This window comes from Triticum aestivum, chromosome 6A (genome assembly GCF_018294505.1).
Source record: "Triticum aestivum cultivar Chinese Spring chromosome 6A, IWGSC CS RefSeq v2.1, whole genome shotgun sequence".
In the NCBI taxonomy this organism is placed as follows: Eukaryota; Viridiplantae; Streptophyta; class Magnoliopsida; order Poales; family Poaceae; genus Triticum; species Triticum aestivum.
In genome coordinates, this window is record NC_057809.1 from 16,032,030 (window position 1) to 16,049,228 (window position 17,199).

A 17,199-nucleotide genomic window follows, 5' to 3' on the forward strand; every position below is an offset into this window, starting at 1 on the left:
ACAACATTGTCCTCTTACGGAAGGATCAGTCGGAGGCTCAAAGAAGTTAGCTGGACCGTGACACTGCTTAAATCACGAGTTAGCTGGATGCGAGGTTGACATAAAAAAGAAAAGGAGAAATCGATGAAACACGACGCTATGAAAGAGTCCTATTTTATGTCGCATTACAAATGATTGAAGCCGACCTTAGCCCGCAAGTACAAGCCAACACATCCGAAATACCAACGATGGAAAACCATACACATGGAACGTGTTCCCTCGCTAGAGTTGCTATTTTTCGGGCTATATATATATAAGTTGAAAATACCAACAGCAAGCAAGGTCTTTTTTAACACAGTATAGCCGCAAGTGCTCATATATACCAGCATACACTCATCCATGAGCATTTTCGAGAGACTGAGCCGGCATATTATGTTGATATTTTACAAAGTCATCGTAGACGTCTCGTACTCGACGGACGCGTCTCCTCCCATTGAATGTGCATCGCCGAAAATTCTAGAATAAATTCAGAATAAATGCGAGCACAAGACTCGAACCCTGATGGTCTGGAGACACCGTTGTCCAGCTAAACGGTTGGTTCGCAACCATAAACAAGGGTTTTGACACCCAACTTTAGTCCGAGCGAGGGCAATGTGGACTCCGGGACTTATCGTGTAGGCGATATTTATCTTTTTTTTTGCATGGTAATATTTATCGATGAGGTAGGAAAAGATCGCGTATTCAGGGAAGCACATTAATACTAGGGTATACGCTTTAAATGCCGTATTCTTTTCGTATTTATAAATCGCTGGGAGGTGGCCCAGGTCGGGGCCAGTCCCAGTTCCATCAGAGCCCCGAGTCCCGACCGACCGAGACCCGACGCCCTCACGCCCGACTCGCGGCTCCCAACCGCAGCCAGCGAGTCGTCCCTCTCCTCTCGCCGCCCCACTCCCCTCCCCTCCGCTAGGGTTCCCCGCCCCGCCCGCGCCGCTCCGCTAGGGTTCCTCACGCCGCCGCTCCGCTAGGGTTCCTCACGCCGCCGCCGACCCCGCCCACCGCCCAGCCCCGTCGCCCCTCCCGCCCACCCCGACGCCACCCATAATTGCACACATACATACACATACATCCGACCCAACGCACGACCTTCGGTTGCGGCCGGTGGTTCGCCGCCGACCGCCGCCTCACGTCGCCCGCTCTCGTCCCACCCCACTCCGGCGTCGCGCCCCTCCCGCCTCGACCCCGCCCGCAGTCCCTGGGCGCTGTTTCCCCGAGGTATGACCTATGTTCGCCCCTCCGCTGATTATCCAGGACCGTACCGATGGTTAGCCTCCGTGAATTTTGGTTGGGCGCCGGTGAGCGCCGGAGGACGGCCTAGATCCGGGCCGCCACTGTACGCTGACAGCCTGTTTTCCATGCTAGTCGGAGGTTTATATGTAAACCCTAGATTTTTCTGTGTGTTAGTGCAGCAGTGCTTTCTAGTGTAGATGCCTCATCTGTAGCGGTGGCTGGTAAGGCTTCCAGTGTCGATTCAAGTGCATTTCGACTCCCCTAGTCTGGCGCGCGCCATATTTTGATTCTGGTAGACGCAGGGGAGGGATCGTTAATAAAACCGTGTAGTTTGTTCGGGCAGTAGATTGGCAGGTAGTATTTATGAGCAAGGCGGTGTGGCGAGGAGGTACGTGGGTGTGTCGGCTAGCGGTATCACTGGTTTTGGTGAATCGAGCCAGATCCAGTCAGGTTTTGTGCACCAAACTCACATCTGTTTATAACCAGAAAGGAAAGCATGCCCCGTATTTCTTTTTTCTGCGGGAGATTTGAGATGGGAGGGCTGCGGAAATCCTGAATTGCCCTAGATTTGATAGTCAGAGGTTATGTGAACCCTAGATTTTTTTTCGCATTGTGTGCTAGCCTAGCAGTCCTTTTTAGGTTAGATGGCTTATCTATAGTGGTAGCTGGTAAGGCTTCTAGTGTCGATTCAAGTGCATTTCGACTCCTAGTCCTGTGCGCGCCATATTTTCATTCCAGTAGATGCAGGAGAGGAGCTTGATGGTTAAAATACCATATGCTTTCTTCGGGATGTAGGCAGGCAGGCAGGCATTTATGAGCTAGGGTGGTGTGGTGAGGAGGCGTGTGAGCTATGTCGGTTAGTATCACTGGTTTGGGTGAGTCGATCCTGATCCAACGGTCAGGTTTTGCTCACCAGAAACATGCCTGTCTAACCAGAAAAGAAGGCATGCCCTGTTTTATTTCTGCCGTAGATCTGAGATGGAAGGGGTGCCAAAGTCCCGAGTTGCCGTCCTCTATGCAACCACTATACAATCGTAGATTGACAGACAGTCAATCGTGTCATCTGCAGGTTATATTCTAACATCTCAATTTGTCACTTGGCAGGTAACATTCCTCCTGTTATCCGTGTCGTTTGATGCGGTTTAATGGCGAGTAATATGCAGACTCCTGGTCCGCCTCAGGTAAGTTATCACCCCCCTCGATCGTAATGTGGTTATTCACCACATGAATGTTTCTCTTTGTTGCGTGGTCTCCAAGTTTGGTAACCCCATTAATTGTCTTCCAAGCAGCCCCCCCGGCCTCCTATGATGGGTTCTACCGCACCACAAAATATGGGACAACCAATGCCCATGCAGGTAAATAAGGACATCTTATTTTGTTTTTTGCTTCCTTCTGCAGTCTGCACCTTAATAATCATATGTTAGGTTATTAATAGCTACTATGTGCTCCATTTTCAGTGGCCACCTGGTCCGCCACAACAGCCTCCTCAGTTCATGCAACCAGCGCCACAACAGTATCGGCCTGTTGGTCAGGCCATGCCAGGAGTTAACATGGGCATGCCAGGGCAGATGCAACATTTTCAGCAACCTGGGCCACATATGCCTCACTCTGGTCATGTTCCGCCTGCATCGCAAGCTGTTCCTATGCCGTACCAGGCAGCCAGACCTATGTCATCAGCTCCTATGCAGCCACAGCAGCAAGCTGTATTCCCTGGTGGACTTATGCCCACCATGGGCACCCCTATGCCGCCTCCTTCTTATACCGTATGCCTTTGTTTCTCACCGTTCCCCATTGACGAATATACATGGAATGCTTCTCCATGTCAATAATTAGAATATTTTCCTTGCTTATACAAGTTAATTATTAATACTACATTTCAGTATCAACCAACATCGGTTCCTCCTGGATCTCAACCCTGGGGCACAGTCCCGGGTCAGGGCGCACCTCTTGTGTCGCCGATGGTGCAGCCTGGGCATCAGTCTCTCTCAGCTTCAGTGCCCCCAGTAAGTTGCTGCAGGGCCTCTGCTACATTTCCATCACTTGATTTTTGTCTACTAAAAGACCACTCTAGCATCATTCATTTTGTATGCTACTTAAAATTGGATATCCTTGCCTGTGCAACTACTCAGTTAGCAAATGTGCAGGTGAGCTCAACTGAACCTAGCTCTGCGGATTGGCAAGAGCACAGTTCAGGGGATGGAAAGAAGTAAGTCATCTTTCTATTACTTTCTGTTTTAAATAATGACTTTGTGATGTACTCCTCTTTATTCTGCTGCACCTTTTGGTCTGTCTGCTTATTTGCTTTGCTTGGTATCGTTCTTTACCTAGGTACTATTACAATAAGAGGACAAAGCAATCAAGTTGGGAGAAACCTGCTGAGTTGATGACCCCTTTGGAGGTTAGTTGTGCTTATATGTTTTATACGTCATGTACGTTTTATATATTTCCCTTGCTTCCTAATATAGTCTTTGTTCTCATGAAGTCTTGACTTTAATTTCAGTGTGCTATTTCAACATATTGTTGTTCATTTTGTCAACATATTGATTGTCATGATCATCATTTGGTATTTAGCTGGTATAACTCATCTGTTGATATCGCAGTTCCAATGATGCTAGGCTTAAACAGTTGAGTTTTGGGCTTTGCTTGTATAAATTGATAATTTATCTGCGTCTGTAACATGCACAATTTCTGTGTTGCATGCCTGCATTTTATGTATTATTTTGTTTTCACATGACTGATATCTAAATTTACAAAATTGATGAATACAATGGAACAATACTTGCATGATCCTCCTTTCTTTCATCGGCAGTAGTACACCCTAACTTTTTTCGTACGATAAGTGCAACATGTTCTCTTCCATTTTTGCCTTATCACATATATCTTGCAATTATTGCCGAGTAGCATTTACAAGTAGCCCAAAATGCATTCTTCATTTTACTCTTGCAAAGGCAGGTGCATATATAGTAACCAAAGAAACATGGTAGTGTCTGGTAGGACGACTACATTTTGGTGTCCTCTACTTCTTTGCACTAATATTAAATTTTTGTAATGTTACAGCGGGCTGACGCTTCAACTGAATGGAAAGAATTTACTACAGCAGAAGGGCGGAAGTAAGTTCATATTGAAATTAATTGCCACAGATGTTCTGTTATTTAGTCAGCCTCAATGGATTTTCTTTATTATGTAGTCTCACTATTCTGCTGTTCCAGGTACTATTACAACAAAGTGACAAAGCAATCCAAATGGTCTATTCCTGACGAGCTAAGGGTATTTCTTTTGACGTGACATCTGTAATTATTTTGTAATAAGACATAGAATATTTTTACAATTGCTTTTGGCTTTCTGTTCAGATTGCACGTGAATTAGCAGAAAAGACATCAAATCAGCAGCCTGCCCGGGAGACTGAATCCACTACTGTTGCCCCTGTTGGATCCACTTCTGTTTCTGTGGAGCCTTCCTTACCTGCCAAACAGTCTTCATCTTTAGTAGGAACAATTGCTCCAAGCTCCCATGATGCGATAGCAAACTTGCCTCCTCCTGGTGCTGGCCCGTCGTACAATGGGGTTATATCTTCTTCTAGTTCCATGCAAAACGGTGGAACAAGTGCTGCTGTGGTTGCCCCTGTTACAACGAGCACTGGAGATCCATCGGTTGCAAGTGATGCAGGGACAAACAGGTATTTGCGGATGTTTTCTCAATTTCCCTCTATTCTTCCTCACATCCTTTGAGTGCAGCTTAGGTTTTGTTAATGTGTCGAACTTTGCAGAAGCACTTATGGAAGTTCATCTGTACCTAGTACTACTGACACAAAAGTTGGAGCATCTGCCGAAGATTTGGAGGTATATTATGGCACCTTTTTGTATTTTTTTGTAATTTATATCAAACATAGCATTGGTTGTTAGCAAGAGTTCATCTACTCGTCATTATCTTAGAATAGTTTCTTTCCTCTGTTTTATGCAAGGCCTGCACTATTAGATTTGCCCCCCCCCCCCCCTCCTGCAAGCTGACCAGTAGTTTCTTATTTTATTGAGTTGCCGAGCTATTTTAATATCCCTGTACGTAGTCTCCTTTCCTTGTGAAAAACCATGACCACGATTACTGCAAAGTACTTACCTTATTGATCAGTTGATTTGGAGGGTTTGAGAAAGCAAAGTTACTGTAATAGCAGAGAGATGGTTTACATGCGACACATGAATAATATTTCGTGTTACTGGTATTGCTTTGTATGCTTATTAGTTTAGAACATTCTAATAGTACATGGACTGCCATTGTACCAAGTCTCATTTTGTGATTCAGTTCATAGGACTAAGAAGTTCTATTTTATTCCTTGTTTTTATTTAGGTCTGTTGAAACCATGGGCTCAATGCAACATTTAGTAGTCTCAACTTTACCTTATGAAAAGTTCCTTGAATAATCCAAGGTTCCTATTACTAGTATGGCAACATCATGAGTAGTCACCTTACTGCTATTTTCACACATCTCAGACATATTTGCATGTTCTGTTTTTTTAATAAATTTGAATATTTTAAATTGGACTGTACTTCCGTAGTGAGTGTAACTGCATTTTTTTTCTTTTTACATTTGTGCTGCCATGTACTCCCTCCGTCCCATAATATAAGAGTGTTTTTCATACTACAATAATGTCAAAAACGCTCTTATATTATTGGACGGAGTGAGTAACTGTGAGAGCGTCTGTCTGTCTCAGTCCATTGATGCGAGTGCTACATTTTCTTACTGCCACCAGGAGGCCAAAAAGACGATGCCAACTGCAGGGAAGATCAATGTTACTCCGCTGGAGGATAAAACAAGTGAAGAAGAACCTGTTGTTTATGCTACTAAGTTGGTGAGGAAGACTACGGAAGTAAATTGAAAATCAGCAATTGATTTACTTTTGTGACCCTAATTTTTTTTCAAACCACAGGAAGCAAAGAATGCATTTAAGTCCCTGCTTGAATCGGCAAATGTTCAGTCAGATTGGTCATGGGATCAGGTACAGAAATTGAATTGAACTATGATTAATTAAATAAATCAAATGCCTGACAGTGATATAATCTGCCCCAGGCTATGAGAGTTATTATAAGTGACAAAAGATATGGTGCCCTGAAAACTCTTGGAGAGAGAAAGCAAGCTTTCAATGAGGTTATCATTTCTTTCTTACAAGAGATAACATCTTTACGGAATCATTTGACATTGTCTTCCTGATTTGTGGTAAACCGTCCGCTTATGGTTATAACTGCTGTTTTTGCAGTACTTAAACCAGCGGAAAAAGATTGAAGTTGAGGAGAGGCGTGTCAAGCAAAGGAAAGCACGTGATGATTTTCTCACAATGCTGGAAGTAAGATTGCTCTAGTAAGCTTTCCCTTTCCTTATTATTTTTACCATATTAAACACTTTGTTGCGTATTTCAGGAATGTAAGGACCTTACATCATCACTGAGATGGAGGTATATTCTCAAGCTCTTTTTTGTATATGAAAACCAAACGGAAAGTTCCATGCTTTTCATTAATTCTAATAATTAAAGTTTCTGTTTGTTAATATGGTTCTTTCTGTTATTGTTGCATACACTTACGATGCTGTTTTTCACTGCAGCAAAGCAATTACTATGTTTGGGCATGATGAAAGGTTCAATGCTGTTGAACGCCCCAAGGAGCGTGAAGATTTATTTGAGAACTATCTCGTGGAGCTACAAAAGAAGGTTATATGATATGAAAACACTAACTTATAGTTGTGGTTGTTATACTATATAACTTGAAGAACTGATTGCTTTTGTAGTTCAATTCTTCTTTAATTGCTTTATCTCACAGATAATCCAGTATCAATGTTTTTAACTTATCATCTTTAACCAGCTTGATGTTTTGTTTGTTTCAAATAAGTAACCTGGAGTATTGGTTTGTGGTTTTGGTAATTTGCTTTGTATTCTTGATATGAACATGATGAAGAAATGGCCTCGTCCCAGGTTCAAGGAAACTGGAAGTGGCCCTAATAAAAGCAAAACATTGTTAGTTCGGCCTGTTTCCTGGAAATTAGACGCCTTTGGCCAAAAAACATCTGCCCCTCACATACCCATGTGCCAGGCTTCAGCTCAAGGGTGGGGGATATTAAGTATTGATATTTGGAATCTTGGCCTAGTAATAATACACATAGCTCGAGGGTGGGGGATGCTCATTTTTTGTTTGCGAGCAGGTTTTCTGCTGTTTTCTCAGTTTAATTTTCCATGGGTTATTCTACTAATTGTGATTCACTTGGTGATTGTCTTTCTGATTCCCTTGAACCAAACAAAGGAATGGATTAATGATCCTATGATGAATCAGTACTGAAACAATATAAATCACTTTCTCAGAATGACAGATTTCTGACTTTTTCCAACAAGTACAACGTTGTGAGTTTTTTTGATGGAAAACTATTCTATGTGGTTTTTATATGTTGTAGCCAAAAATATATCACATGGTGATCTTTATCTAATATGTGTTGTGTTGCATTGTAGGAAAAAGCAAAGGCTGCTGAAGAGCACAAAAGACGAATAGCAGAATATAGAGAATTTCTTGAGTCATGTGATTTCATCAAGGTTATTTCTTTGACCTTATCATCTAGTGAATTAGTATATGTTCACTTGCTCAGAGTGTCATCATTGTGAGATTGTATGCTCAGGCAAACACCCAGTGGCGAAAAGTTCAAGATCGGCTAGAGGATGATGAACGCTATGCTCGACTTGAGAAGATTGACCGCTTGGATGTTTTTCAAGTTTGTATCTTCTGCACTCTATATCAATTTTTCTCATTTTGTGGCTTAACAAAACATCTCTGTTTGTTACAGGACTATATAAGGCATCTTGAAAAAGAAGAGGAAGAACAGAAGAGAATTCGGAAGGTTTGTTGTCATCTTCATCACTAATATATTTCTAATGCTTTACTGATATGGACGTAATTGTCGGTACTCTGCAAATACAGGAGCAATTAAGGAGACAAGAACGGAAAAACCGCGATGAGTTTCGGAAGATGATGGAAGAACATGTTGCTGATGGCACACTTAACGCAAAAACTTACTGGCGTGACTACTGTTCACAGGTTATTGAAATATTTACTTCCGTAATGGGTTAAAAGGAAATAATTTTTCTTTCACTGGCGCCTCTCAACTCTAAAACCGGATAGAATTGTCGCTCAACTGTCATACCATAACACTGTCTGTTCATCACTGACTATTTCAAAGTTGCTTTGGTCCACCTACATTCCAGATCTCTGCCTCTGTGATATGGGGAATACCCTATAGCAGGTGTAGGGCGCATTAAGCAGTAGGACAGGCTAAACTGTAGCAGTAGTTGGGATCGCAATAGAAGATGCTCTGTTCAACCAAGTCTGCAGGTTGATAGGTTCGTAACAGCTTAGGATTAGAGTCATGTTAGGATTTCCCTTCTTTTGTGTTGAGTTGAAATATCTGACATATAAGCAGCTATTGGCTGTATGCGAATCTTAAGTTATCAATTTAGATTACTCTCATCCCTGAACTCTCTTCTCCTTAAGAAGCTGCTGCCTGTGTTGCTGGCTATGGTGTCTACCTGTGTGTGTTCTTCTGCCCTCATGCTCCTGATGGTCACAGCTATGCCATCCATTAGAAGCTCTGACATCCATGTATATGACACAGCATCTTAAGTAAAACACAGTGATTATGTTGATGAATTTTGGCTTTTTAATGACTTGCTGACCGGATGCTGAATCGCTTCTTGCGTGTGAAAAGCCTTGTATAGGTAGGTGCTGTGTTGTTCAAAACAAGGGTGACATTGGCCCAGGGATGAAAATAGTTGAAAGACAAACTTTGTCTGGTCTTATAGTTGAGGGTAGTGGATGTTGCCAATAGTCGAGGGATGAAGAGTACACTTTTTCCTAAATCAAATGTTAAACGAGTTTATCCTGATTCCTTAAATTTATCATTTTACAGATAAAAGATTCACGTGCTTACCTGGCAGTTGCTTCAAACTTGTCTGGCTCGATGCCAAAAGAACTCTTTGATGATGTCATGGAGGAGCTTGATAAGCAGGTTAATTTCTCAAAACTCTAATGACATTATTGTGATAATTTATCAATTTGTGAACGTCCTACTACAGTTTATCTGTTTTAGTTCTTGGATTGGTGGTTCCTATTTTGTATCAAAGGTCGACAAACTTTGATAAATGCTGCACCAATCCCTGTTTTGTATCGAAGATCGACAAACTTTGATAAATGCTGCACTGAAATGTTTGTTTTGAGGAAGCACTGAAATGTTAAACAATCATTTAAAAGGCATGGTGTTAATCACTTAGTAAGCTAGCTAAATACACTTGCTTTGCCACTGATAAAAAACATGTAGACCTAATCATGTTAAGCAACTGTTAACCTCTCAGCCAGCTCTGTTCTTTAGCTTGCTGCTACGCTCAACCAAGTTTTTCTTACTGATAAAAAATTCTGCATTCATGCTCCATGTTTATTAAAGACTTTTTGGGCTGTGGTTAAGTTATGGGTGAAGTTTATTGTCTTTCTGTTAGTTAAATTGCTATTTTTAGGTCTTTTTTAGCATGCTGGGATAGAGAAACCCTTTTATATGTTAGTAAAGAATACCTATCATTGGAAAGTAGCTTGGAGCTTGCATCATTGTTTGGGGAACTGATACACTGATGAACAAGAAATTGATATTCCTGCTGCCATCATCTATACACCGATGAAATTTTTTTGATAACCCTGCTGCCATCATCTTGGGGTTGCCCTAACGCTTATACCAATAAAAATGGTACTCCCTCCGTCTCAATGTAAGACGTTTTTTGACACTACACTATATTGTAAAAATCGTCCTACATTATGGGACAGAGGGAGTAAAATTGACGGTCCTCTTTTCGGTAATTGAACTTGCTCTTTTACCTCTTAAATAAGTTGGAATAATTTGGAACAGTGTTTTTATTTTTCATGGCGTCAGTTTTCTTCAAAAGGAAACTTGCTCTAAGTTGGGCGGTTTTGGGACAGAGTCTTCTCTTTTATGGTGGCAACGTGGGAGATTATCTATCAGATCATGCCAATTGTGTCTATTTGTTTTCTGATGGTGATGATTCAATCAGGAACGGTACAGCTTTGCTTGCTGTTCCATCTGATAATCGCTTTTCGTTTTTCAAATTTGAATAGTTAAATCTCAGTTGAATTATAATAATAATGGATTCTTGTATATTCTGCTCTTTCATGATCGTTCGCGCTCTGCAGCTGCAAGCTTATATCATTAATATGCCCAATTAGGTTGGGTCATATTATTCAAATTTGGTTGAAAATTCTGTAAAATTTCACTTGTTGATTTATTTGATGTTCTTGTTTTGAATAAATCTGGTGTGTGTTCCGTTTATATTTAATTCATGTTACAATCCCATATATAGCTGTGTTCCATTTTTGACCATGCGAACTGATGGTTTCTAATATTTTCTTTTCAGTATCAAGATGATAGGGCTTTAATTAAAGATGAAGTGAAATCTGGAAAGGTACCTTTTCATTTAAAAGCGTGGTGCATTATATGGTACAGTTTTGTATGTAACATCAGATGTGTGGTTGACAACCTTCTAATTTCTAGATTCCTATGTTGGCCTCATGGACATTAGAGGACTTCCAAGCTGCTGTTACTGAGGACGAAAAATATAAAGGAGTGTCAAACATAAATATCAAGGTGCGGTTTTACACTTTTATCATTGTTAGAAGATATTCTTGAGATGTTCCCAGTGGTATTTTTGCTATACAAGTGATTGTACCAATGAGTTTTAGCTATGACTGACAATGTTGCTTCTTTTTTGTGGATGTGATCCAGCTTATTTATGAGGACCAAATTGAAAGGCTCAAGGAAAAGGATCTAAAGGAGGCCAAGAAGCGTCAGCGACTGGGTGATAATTTTCTGGATCTACTGTATTCAATCAAGGTATTGATAGCATCAATATTTGCCACACAGTTGTTTGGCCACATTAAAATAGTCCGGTTATATGTAGCAAAAAGCACAGGATTATTACATTAATGTTGTACTCCCTCTGTTCTGGTTTGTAAGCCCCCCTAGTATCTTTGGTCAGACTTTGAGCATGAATTGAACTAATAAAATGAGTTATATGTACCAAAAACCTATGTTTTTAAGGCGACGCTTCGCTTTAAGGCGCTGGGGGGCGCCTAAAGCGGGCATATTTGCAAAGCGCGCGCGTGGGGGGGGGGGGGGGGGCTAAAACGGACGCCTTAGAAACATAGCCAAAAACACAATTGGAAACTTCTTTCCGATGCAAATCCAATAGTATACTTTCTGTGGCATATAACTTATATTTTGCTAGTCAAATTCATGGTCAAAGTTTGACCCGGAAGGGAGTGAGTAACATAGTAGTGTTCGACATAAAGCTTTTGTTCACTAGTACCAGCAGAACCTTTAGTGCATCTTTGCTTTTGTACTGCGAAGCACTAGTTATCAGTACGGTAAAGGAAAAAACTAAGCAAACACTTACTAACACTGGTTATTGGTATTTATGTTAGAAAACCGTCTATGGTTAGTTATCTACTTTCTGAATTGCATGATATGGTCGTACATAGACTTCCTTTGATGCACAAATAGTGTATGAATTGTGGCCACAAATGATGCTGGTATTGACATCTGTAGAATGCAAATATAATAAAGTGTCTCGTTCCAGTACACATCTTCTTGGGGCCTTATATCACCCTAGTTAGTCACGAGCTGTAGTAAGCTGTTTTGATAATTGACTGGACTCTAGTTATCCAGGACTTGAATTTGGGTTCTAACTTGTAAATGTTAGATCACGGCTCAGGATCCTACTATAGTCCTAGTGCTAGACCATGTCGTTCCAAAAACTTTTAGTATAATTATAATTTCCCCTCACTTCAGTTTCTCTGCAAATATCAAATCATTATCGATAGTAGTTCCTTATCTGTTTAGGCCATATATGGGAAAACTGTCCAGAATTGTTCAAGGTAACCATAACCTTTTGGGATCATATACATCAATCTATGTTTTGCTCTTGCTTCACTGAGAGCAACCGTATCCTTGGTTAAATCATGTTTTCAGTGAGATACGTTGAGGAATGTTGTCCTTTTGGTCTAATTTATCTTTTTCTGTGAAAAATTGTAGGAAATTACTGCTGCTTCAACATGGGATGATTCTAAATCACTATTTGATGATACCCAGGAATACAGGTACCGGCTATCCTCTTAAGTATTATGTGAAGTAGCTAACATTGAGCCATGCCACCTTGTTACAGAAACACTGTCATGAGTCCTCCCTGTGTCATGGTGCAATACATATAATTTTGTAGTTGTGGCAAGTGGTTACTGGGCTAATTCTGGTTGCACGTAAAATTTTAGAGTGTGGTCTGCAAAAAATAAGCTGAGTTGGTTGATCTGAAAATAATTGTTTGTGAAGCTACTGACATTTTGATTTGTAATAAGTCTGCACAATTATAAGTTACGATATAGTCAATTTTAAATGGAGAGATAATCATAGCACTTTGTTCACCTTCCAAACCAAGTGTTAGCCTGATAGGCTGCATGCAGAGGTTGACCCGCGCAGCAATTGGCTGCATGCAAAACCGACTTGAAAGATGGCGCTGATTAGGGCAAGCTGATTGGTAGTTGCCATCCTAAAAAGCCTCACGTAATTGTCATTAATAACCTGCCTTGGTTCTAGCCAATGGGCATTTTAAATCCGGACGGAGTTAGTATTAGCTTGGAGATCTGTCCATTTGGGATTGTTTGGGCCCTGATTACCTACGCAAAATTGGATCATATACCAGGACAAGCAAAATGCTGGTTTTGGCATTGGATCTTGACAAATGCTCCTCTCTGAAATTCAATTGAGGGCAATATGTATTTATATTTGTTATTTTTGCCCCTTGGGATATGGATTGATTTTGTCTGTTGTATATGTCGCATAGGGATCTGGGTGGCGAGACATATGCTAAAGAGCTTTTTGAAGAGTATATTGCCCGCCTCAAAGAAAGGCTTAAAGAGAAAGAGCGCATGAGGGAAGAAGAGAAGGTAATGTTACTGTTTTGTAGAATCATTTACCATTTAGTCCTATTATAATTTGCTGTTTGGTTCATGTTATTATGCTTATTTGTTTTGTTTTGCGGGCATCTATTAGAAATGATATTTATCTACTACTTGCATGTTTTCTGAACTTTCTCTTGTATTTTTCCGCACTCTCCTCACTCCCTCTTGTTTTGTGGGTGGTGGAAAAAGTGCATGAAGTGCACATGAACCGTAGCCATGCTTGCTACCAACTAGAAGTGGCACCTGAATGTATGGCTCTATTTGGACAATGCCTGTGCTACGTTACAAATTCTGTGCGCGCCAACAATTTGGCGAACAAATCTGCTGCCCTCGTTTTTCCAGCCAAAAAATTAGTGTGGTTCTGCAAATTGGATCTCAATCCAAACATGGGCCTATGGTACCTGTCAATGCCAATATATTGGAAGGGCAAGTCCTGGTGACCATCCAAATAGCCACTATATGAACTTATTAGCTGCCCAAATGTAAACATGAGTGCATGTATTGTTTACCTACATATGCTTTATGCATGTTTTCTTCTATGCAGGCGAAGAAAGAGAAAGACCGTGAAGAGAGAGACAAGAAGAAAGAGAAGGAAAAGGAAAAGAAGGAGAAAGATCGCAAAGAAAAAGAAAGAGACCGAGAGAAGGAAAGAGAAAAGGAAAAAGGAAAAGACCGGTCAAGGAGAGATGAAATGGATATTGATGATGATGTGGAAATTCATGCCTCGAAAGATAAGAAACGAGAGAAGGATAAAGAAAAGAAGCATAAAAGGCGCCACCATGACACCACAGATTCTGAAAGGGATGAGAAGGATGACTCGAGGAAATCTCGAAGGCATAGCAGTGATCGCAAGAAATCTAGGAAGGTATAACATTTGGTATCCTTTTGTCCAAATCAAGGTACTTAGAATATGGTTGGCAGATTGCCTCCAACACCTAGTCAATTCAAGTCTTCTTCGCGCCAAATTTAGTGCTCCCAAATTCGCAATATGTGTTAGTGAACTAAGAACATTGTTGCCTTTGTGTGTGGACAGTTTGGTGAGGCATGTGCGTATGTATTGTTGCACATTGATATACATTAGTTTCAAATTAATGGTGAACTTGAGATATTGCCAGTATATGATGTTTGTTTTATTTAAAATATCCATTGCATAAATCATATCAAGAATTAGCATGGTTGTAATTCATGCGCTTCAGGCATCAATACCACATGAATATTGGTGATGGTGATAATTATCTGGTAACTACTTAACCAAGGCATGTAATCTTACATGACAATTGACATCTGTCACAAGGGCCAAGGGGAGGGTCCAATTCTAATTCTTGGTCAGGGACAAGCAAGTGTAGGACTTGCCTCCTTCATGCATCCCTCCTGCCCAAGGGTCATCTAAGATCAACTCTAACTTTGGACTCGGGGCAATTCTCATCAATGCAATTTGCTTGCTTTCTAAAGGGGGGTTTAATAAGGGGGCAGTTCTGGGGAGGATTGCAAGATGATTTTTTGATGTATCAACTATTTGCATCACTTGTGTCTTGAGAAGGGGTGATGGCTAAAGCCGATGAGAATGTTTGTCATTCATGCAGCATACCGATGCTTATGATGATTTTTTGATCTATCAAATATTTGCATGTACACTGTGTGTCTTGAGAGGGGTGAATGTCTAGCTGATGTTGAGATTTGTTTATCATTTTATGCAGCACACCCATGCTTCAGACTCAGATAGTGAAAACCGGCATAGAAGACACAAAAAGGATCGAGATAGTTCCCGCAAAAATGGTGGGCATGAGGAGCTTGAAGACGGTGAACTTGGAGAAGATGGGGAGATCCATTAGGCTTTGCTTTTACCTCCAAGATTTGTCAGTACTTACAACTGTCCCTTGTCATGTTCTCAATTGCTGCTATTTTGTCTTATTCTGCTTAATAACTGACTAGTGTTATAATTACGGAAAATTAATGCCTACATTTTTGTCATCTTCTGGAATCTACTCATTATTCTGCCTTTCTGCAGTAGCATAAAACTGGTTGGCCTATACTTTTGACCTTGCTCAGGGGAGCTTTGTCGTCTAACTTTTGTGGTGTAGCGGTGCATTTAGCTCGGACGATTTAGTGTATGTTTGCAAGTTACTAGTTTTATGCTTATATCACTAAACAAGTTTCTTACTGACAATTTTGGGTGAGACATCAGAGTTTGGGTAGTGGTGTCCTGATTGTAGGCAATATGGTTTTTGACAAAGCCAGTGATGGACAGTTCCATGCGCCTGCTACCATTGATTCAGCATGGACATGGATGCCTGTAGCCGCACTAACAACACTTGTTTGCAAGAGGGGCAGCCGCTGCAGCAGTTCATCATCTTTCACAGCAATGAGTAATTTGACAGTTCTGTCATGAGGGGATTTAAGTTTGATGAGATTGTAAGATGTGTACATGCGTATGCATGAATGCATACTCATAGTCAGCTGATCTTGTCACAGGATGCCTGGTTTTACTGGCAAGATGTTCCGAGTAGCGATGCAAGTGGCGCCGCAGCAACTGCCCTGTTCCGCCGGCCAAATCAGCTGTAGTAGTTTTTTCGTGTCATTAGTATAATTTGTACTGTGATAGCTGCTTAACTGTCTGTTGCTGGCGCACCTCTTGCATCCTAGTTTTGAGTGTAGCTATCATCAACTTGATTTCTACACTGAAGTATATACATGTTTGTTTGTGTGTTATTAATCCTTGTAACCCAGCCGTTCTGAATGTTGTGTGTTAATGCTTGTAACCCAGCTGAAGAGGGTTAGCTGTTAGCCATGGTGTGCAGCTTATATATTATTGAACGGTAAGGTTTATACATTCTGTTTATGCAGGGAAGCGGACGTTTGGTTTCCGGTTATTGTTGCTCTCTGTTGGTGAATCATGTTCTGCAGTATATCTATTTTCGGCCTGTAAGGTTTATATGATATGTTTATGGAACTTTGCGTAGGTTCAGTTGTGTGTTATTGTTTTAATCACATACTGCTTGAGCTATGCATTTTTCTGTCAGTTTGTACTGCTGAACACAGCTTAGTGACTGCCTTGCGGTTACATCTAGCATAGATTTGGACTTGGCTGGTTGTCACATGTTTATACTTTAGAAGGGGTTATGTAAAATTCACTGCCGAACATGAGTAATAGCTGTTGTAGGTGTCCACAATTTGTTAGGCAATAGTTGTATCAAAATTGATCTGTGTCGGTGCCATGGCAGTTATGATGGTGTGAGCAAAAGTGAATGTGAGGAAATAATTCCTTATTTAAGCCTATTAAATTATTTTGTTTTTGACACTGAAAACTACTTTCTTCGCTGACTAACACCGATTCTAGATTTTATGCCCTTTATATGACACTTCTGTCCATTTTTCCATCTAACTCTGTTAAATTGCATGTAAAAAGACACTTCTACCTTCGTGTATGTTGGCTGAGGTCTGTACGCCGATGCTACCAGTGTCAGTAGTTTCTCGACGAGGTGCCTGGCCGGTGCTGTTGGGCACAGTAACACGCGTAGATAGACAAAAACTCGCTTGGTGATTTTCAATTAGTACGCCGGGCTAGACGTACAAATGGAAGCTGGATTCCTATTGCCAAGCAGCCTGATCGATTCTAGCCGAACTAGCTAGCACGCGAAGCTAGTTTTGCACTAGCTAGCCTGATCGATTGATGGCTGCTCGTGCATCTGCAGCTACAATATGTGTTCTCTTAATATACGTGTAAGTGTAGGGCGTGTCGAGCATGGTCGGGCGAGCTGGAGGTGTCTTTTTTATGGTCTGCCTAGGTCTTAGTTGATTGAGACTTAACCAAGAGTCAAGTGATGTAGTATAAAAAAAGAAAAGAAAAAAAACTGAAACGAATATTTTATACGAATCTTCATGCAAGATGTAGCGGATA

General features: G+C 41.0%; 1 protein-coding gene across 4 annotated transcripts; it reads left to right on the forward strand.

Annotated features, from left to right (window-relative positions):
* The first annotated feature begins 909 nt into the window (after positions 1-909).
* On the forward strand, positions 910-16,606 carry LOC123131695 (pre-mRNA-processing protein 40A). 4 transcript variants are annotated; one of them, XM_044551370.1, is made up of 29 exons: positions 910-1,251; positions 2,371-2,447; positions 2,556-2,621; positions 2,724-3,029; positions 3,147-3,269; positions 3,411-3,472; positions 3,595-3,664; positions 4,324-4,376; positions 4,476-4,533; positions 4,617-4,942; positions 5,033-5,105; positions 6,011-6,109; positions 6,188-6,256; positions 6,328-6,405; positions 6,515-6,601; positions 6,675-6,709; positions 6,856-6,961; positions 7,751-7,831; positions 7,915-8,133; positions 8,214-8,330; positions 9,199-9,297; positions 10,706-10,753; positions 10,843-10,935; positions 11,074-11,181; positions 12,382-12,446; positions 13,184-13,286; positions 13,846-14,166; positions 14,999-15,157; positions 16,146-16,606. In XM_044551370.1, the coding sequence occupies exons 2-28, from the start codon at positions 2,412-2,414 to the stop codon at positions 15,131-15,133; spliced, it is 3,036 nt and encodes a 1,011-aa protein (XP_044407305.1). In that variant the 5' UTR covers positions 910-1,251; positions 2,371-2,411; the 3' UTR covers positions 15,134-15,157; positions 16,146-16,606. The 4 variants fall into 4 exon arrangements, with proteins under 4 accessions (XP_044407305.1, XP_044407306.1, XP_044407307.1 ...); XM_044551371.1 differs by lacking the exon at positions 16,146-16,606 and having other exon boundaries at positions 7,915-8,007; positions 8,080-8,133; positions 14,999-15,272; XM_044551372.1 differs by lacking the exon at positions 16,146-16,606 and having other exon boundaries at positions 13,846-14,200; positions 14,999-15,272.
* Positions 16,607-17,199: the final 593 nt, after the last annotated feature.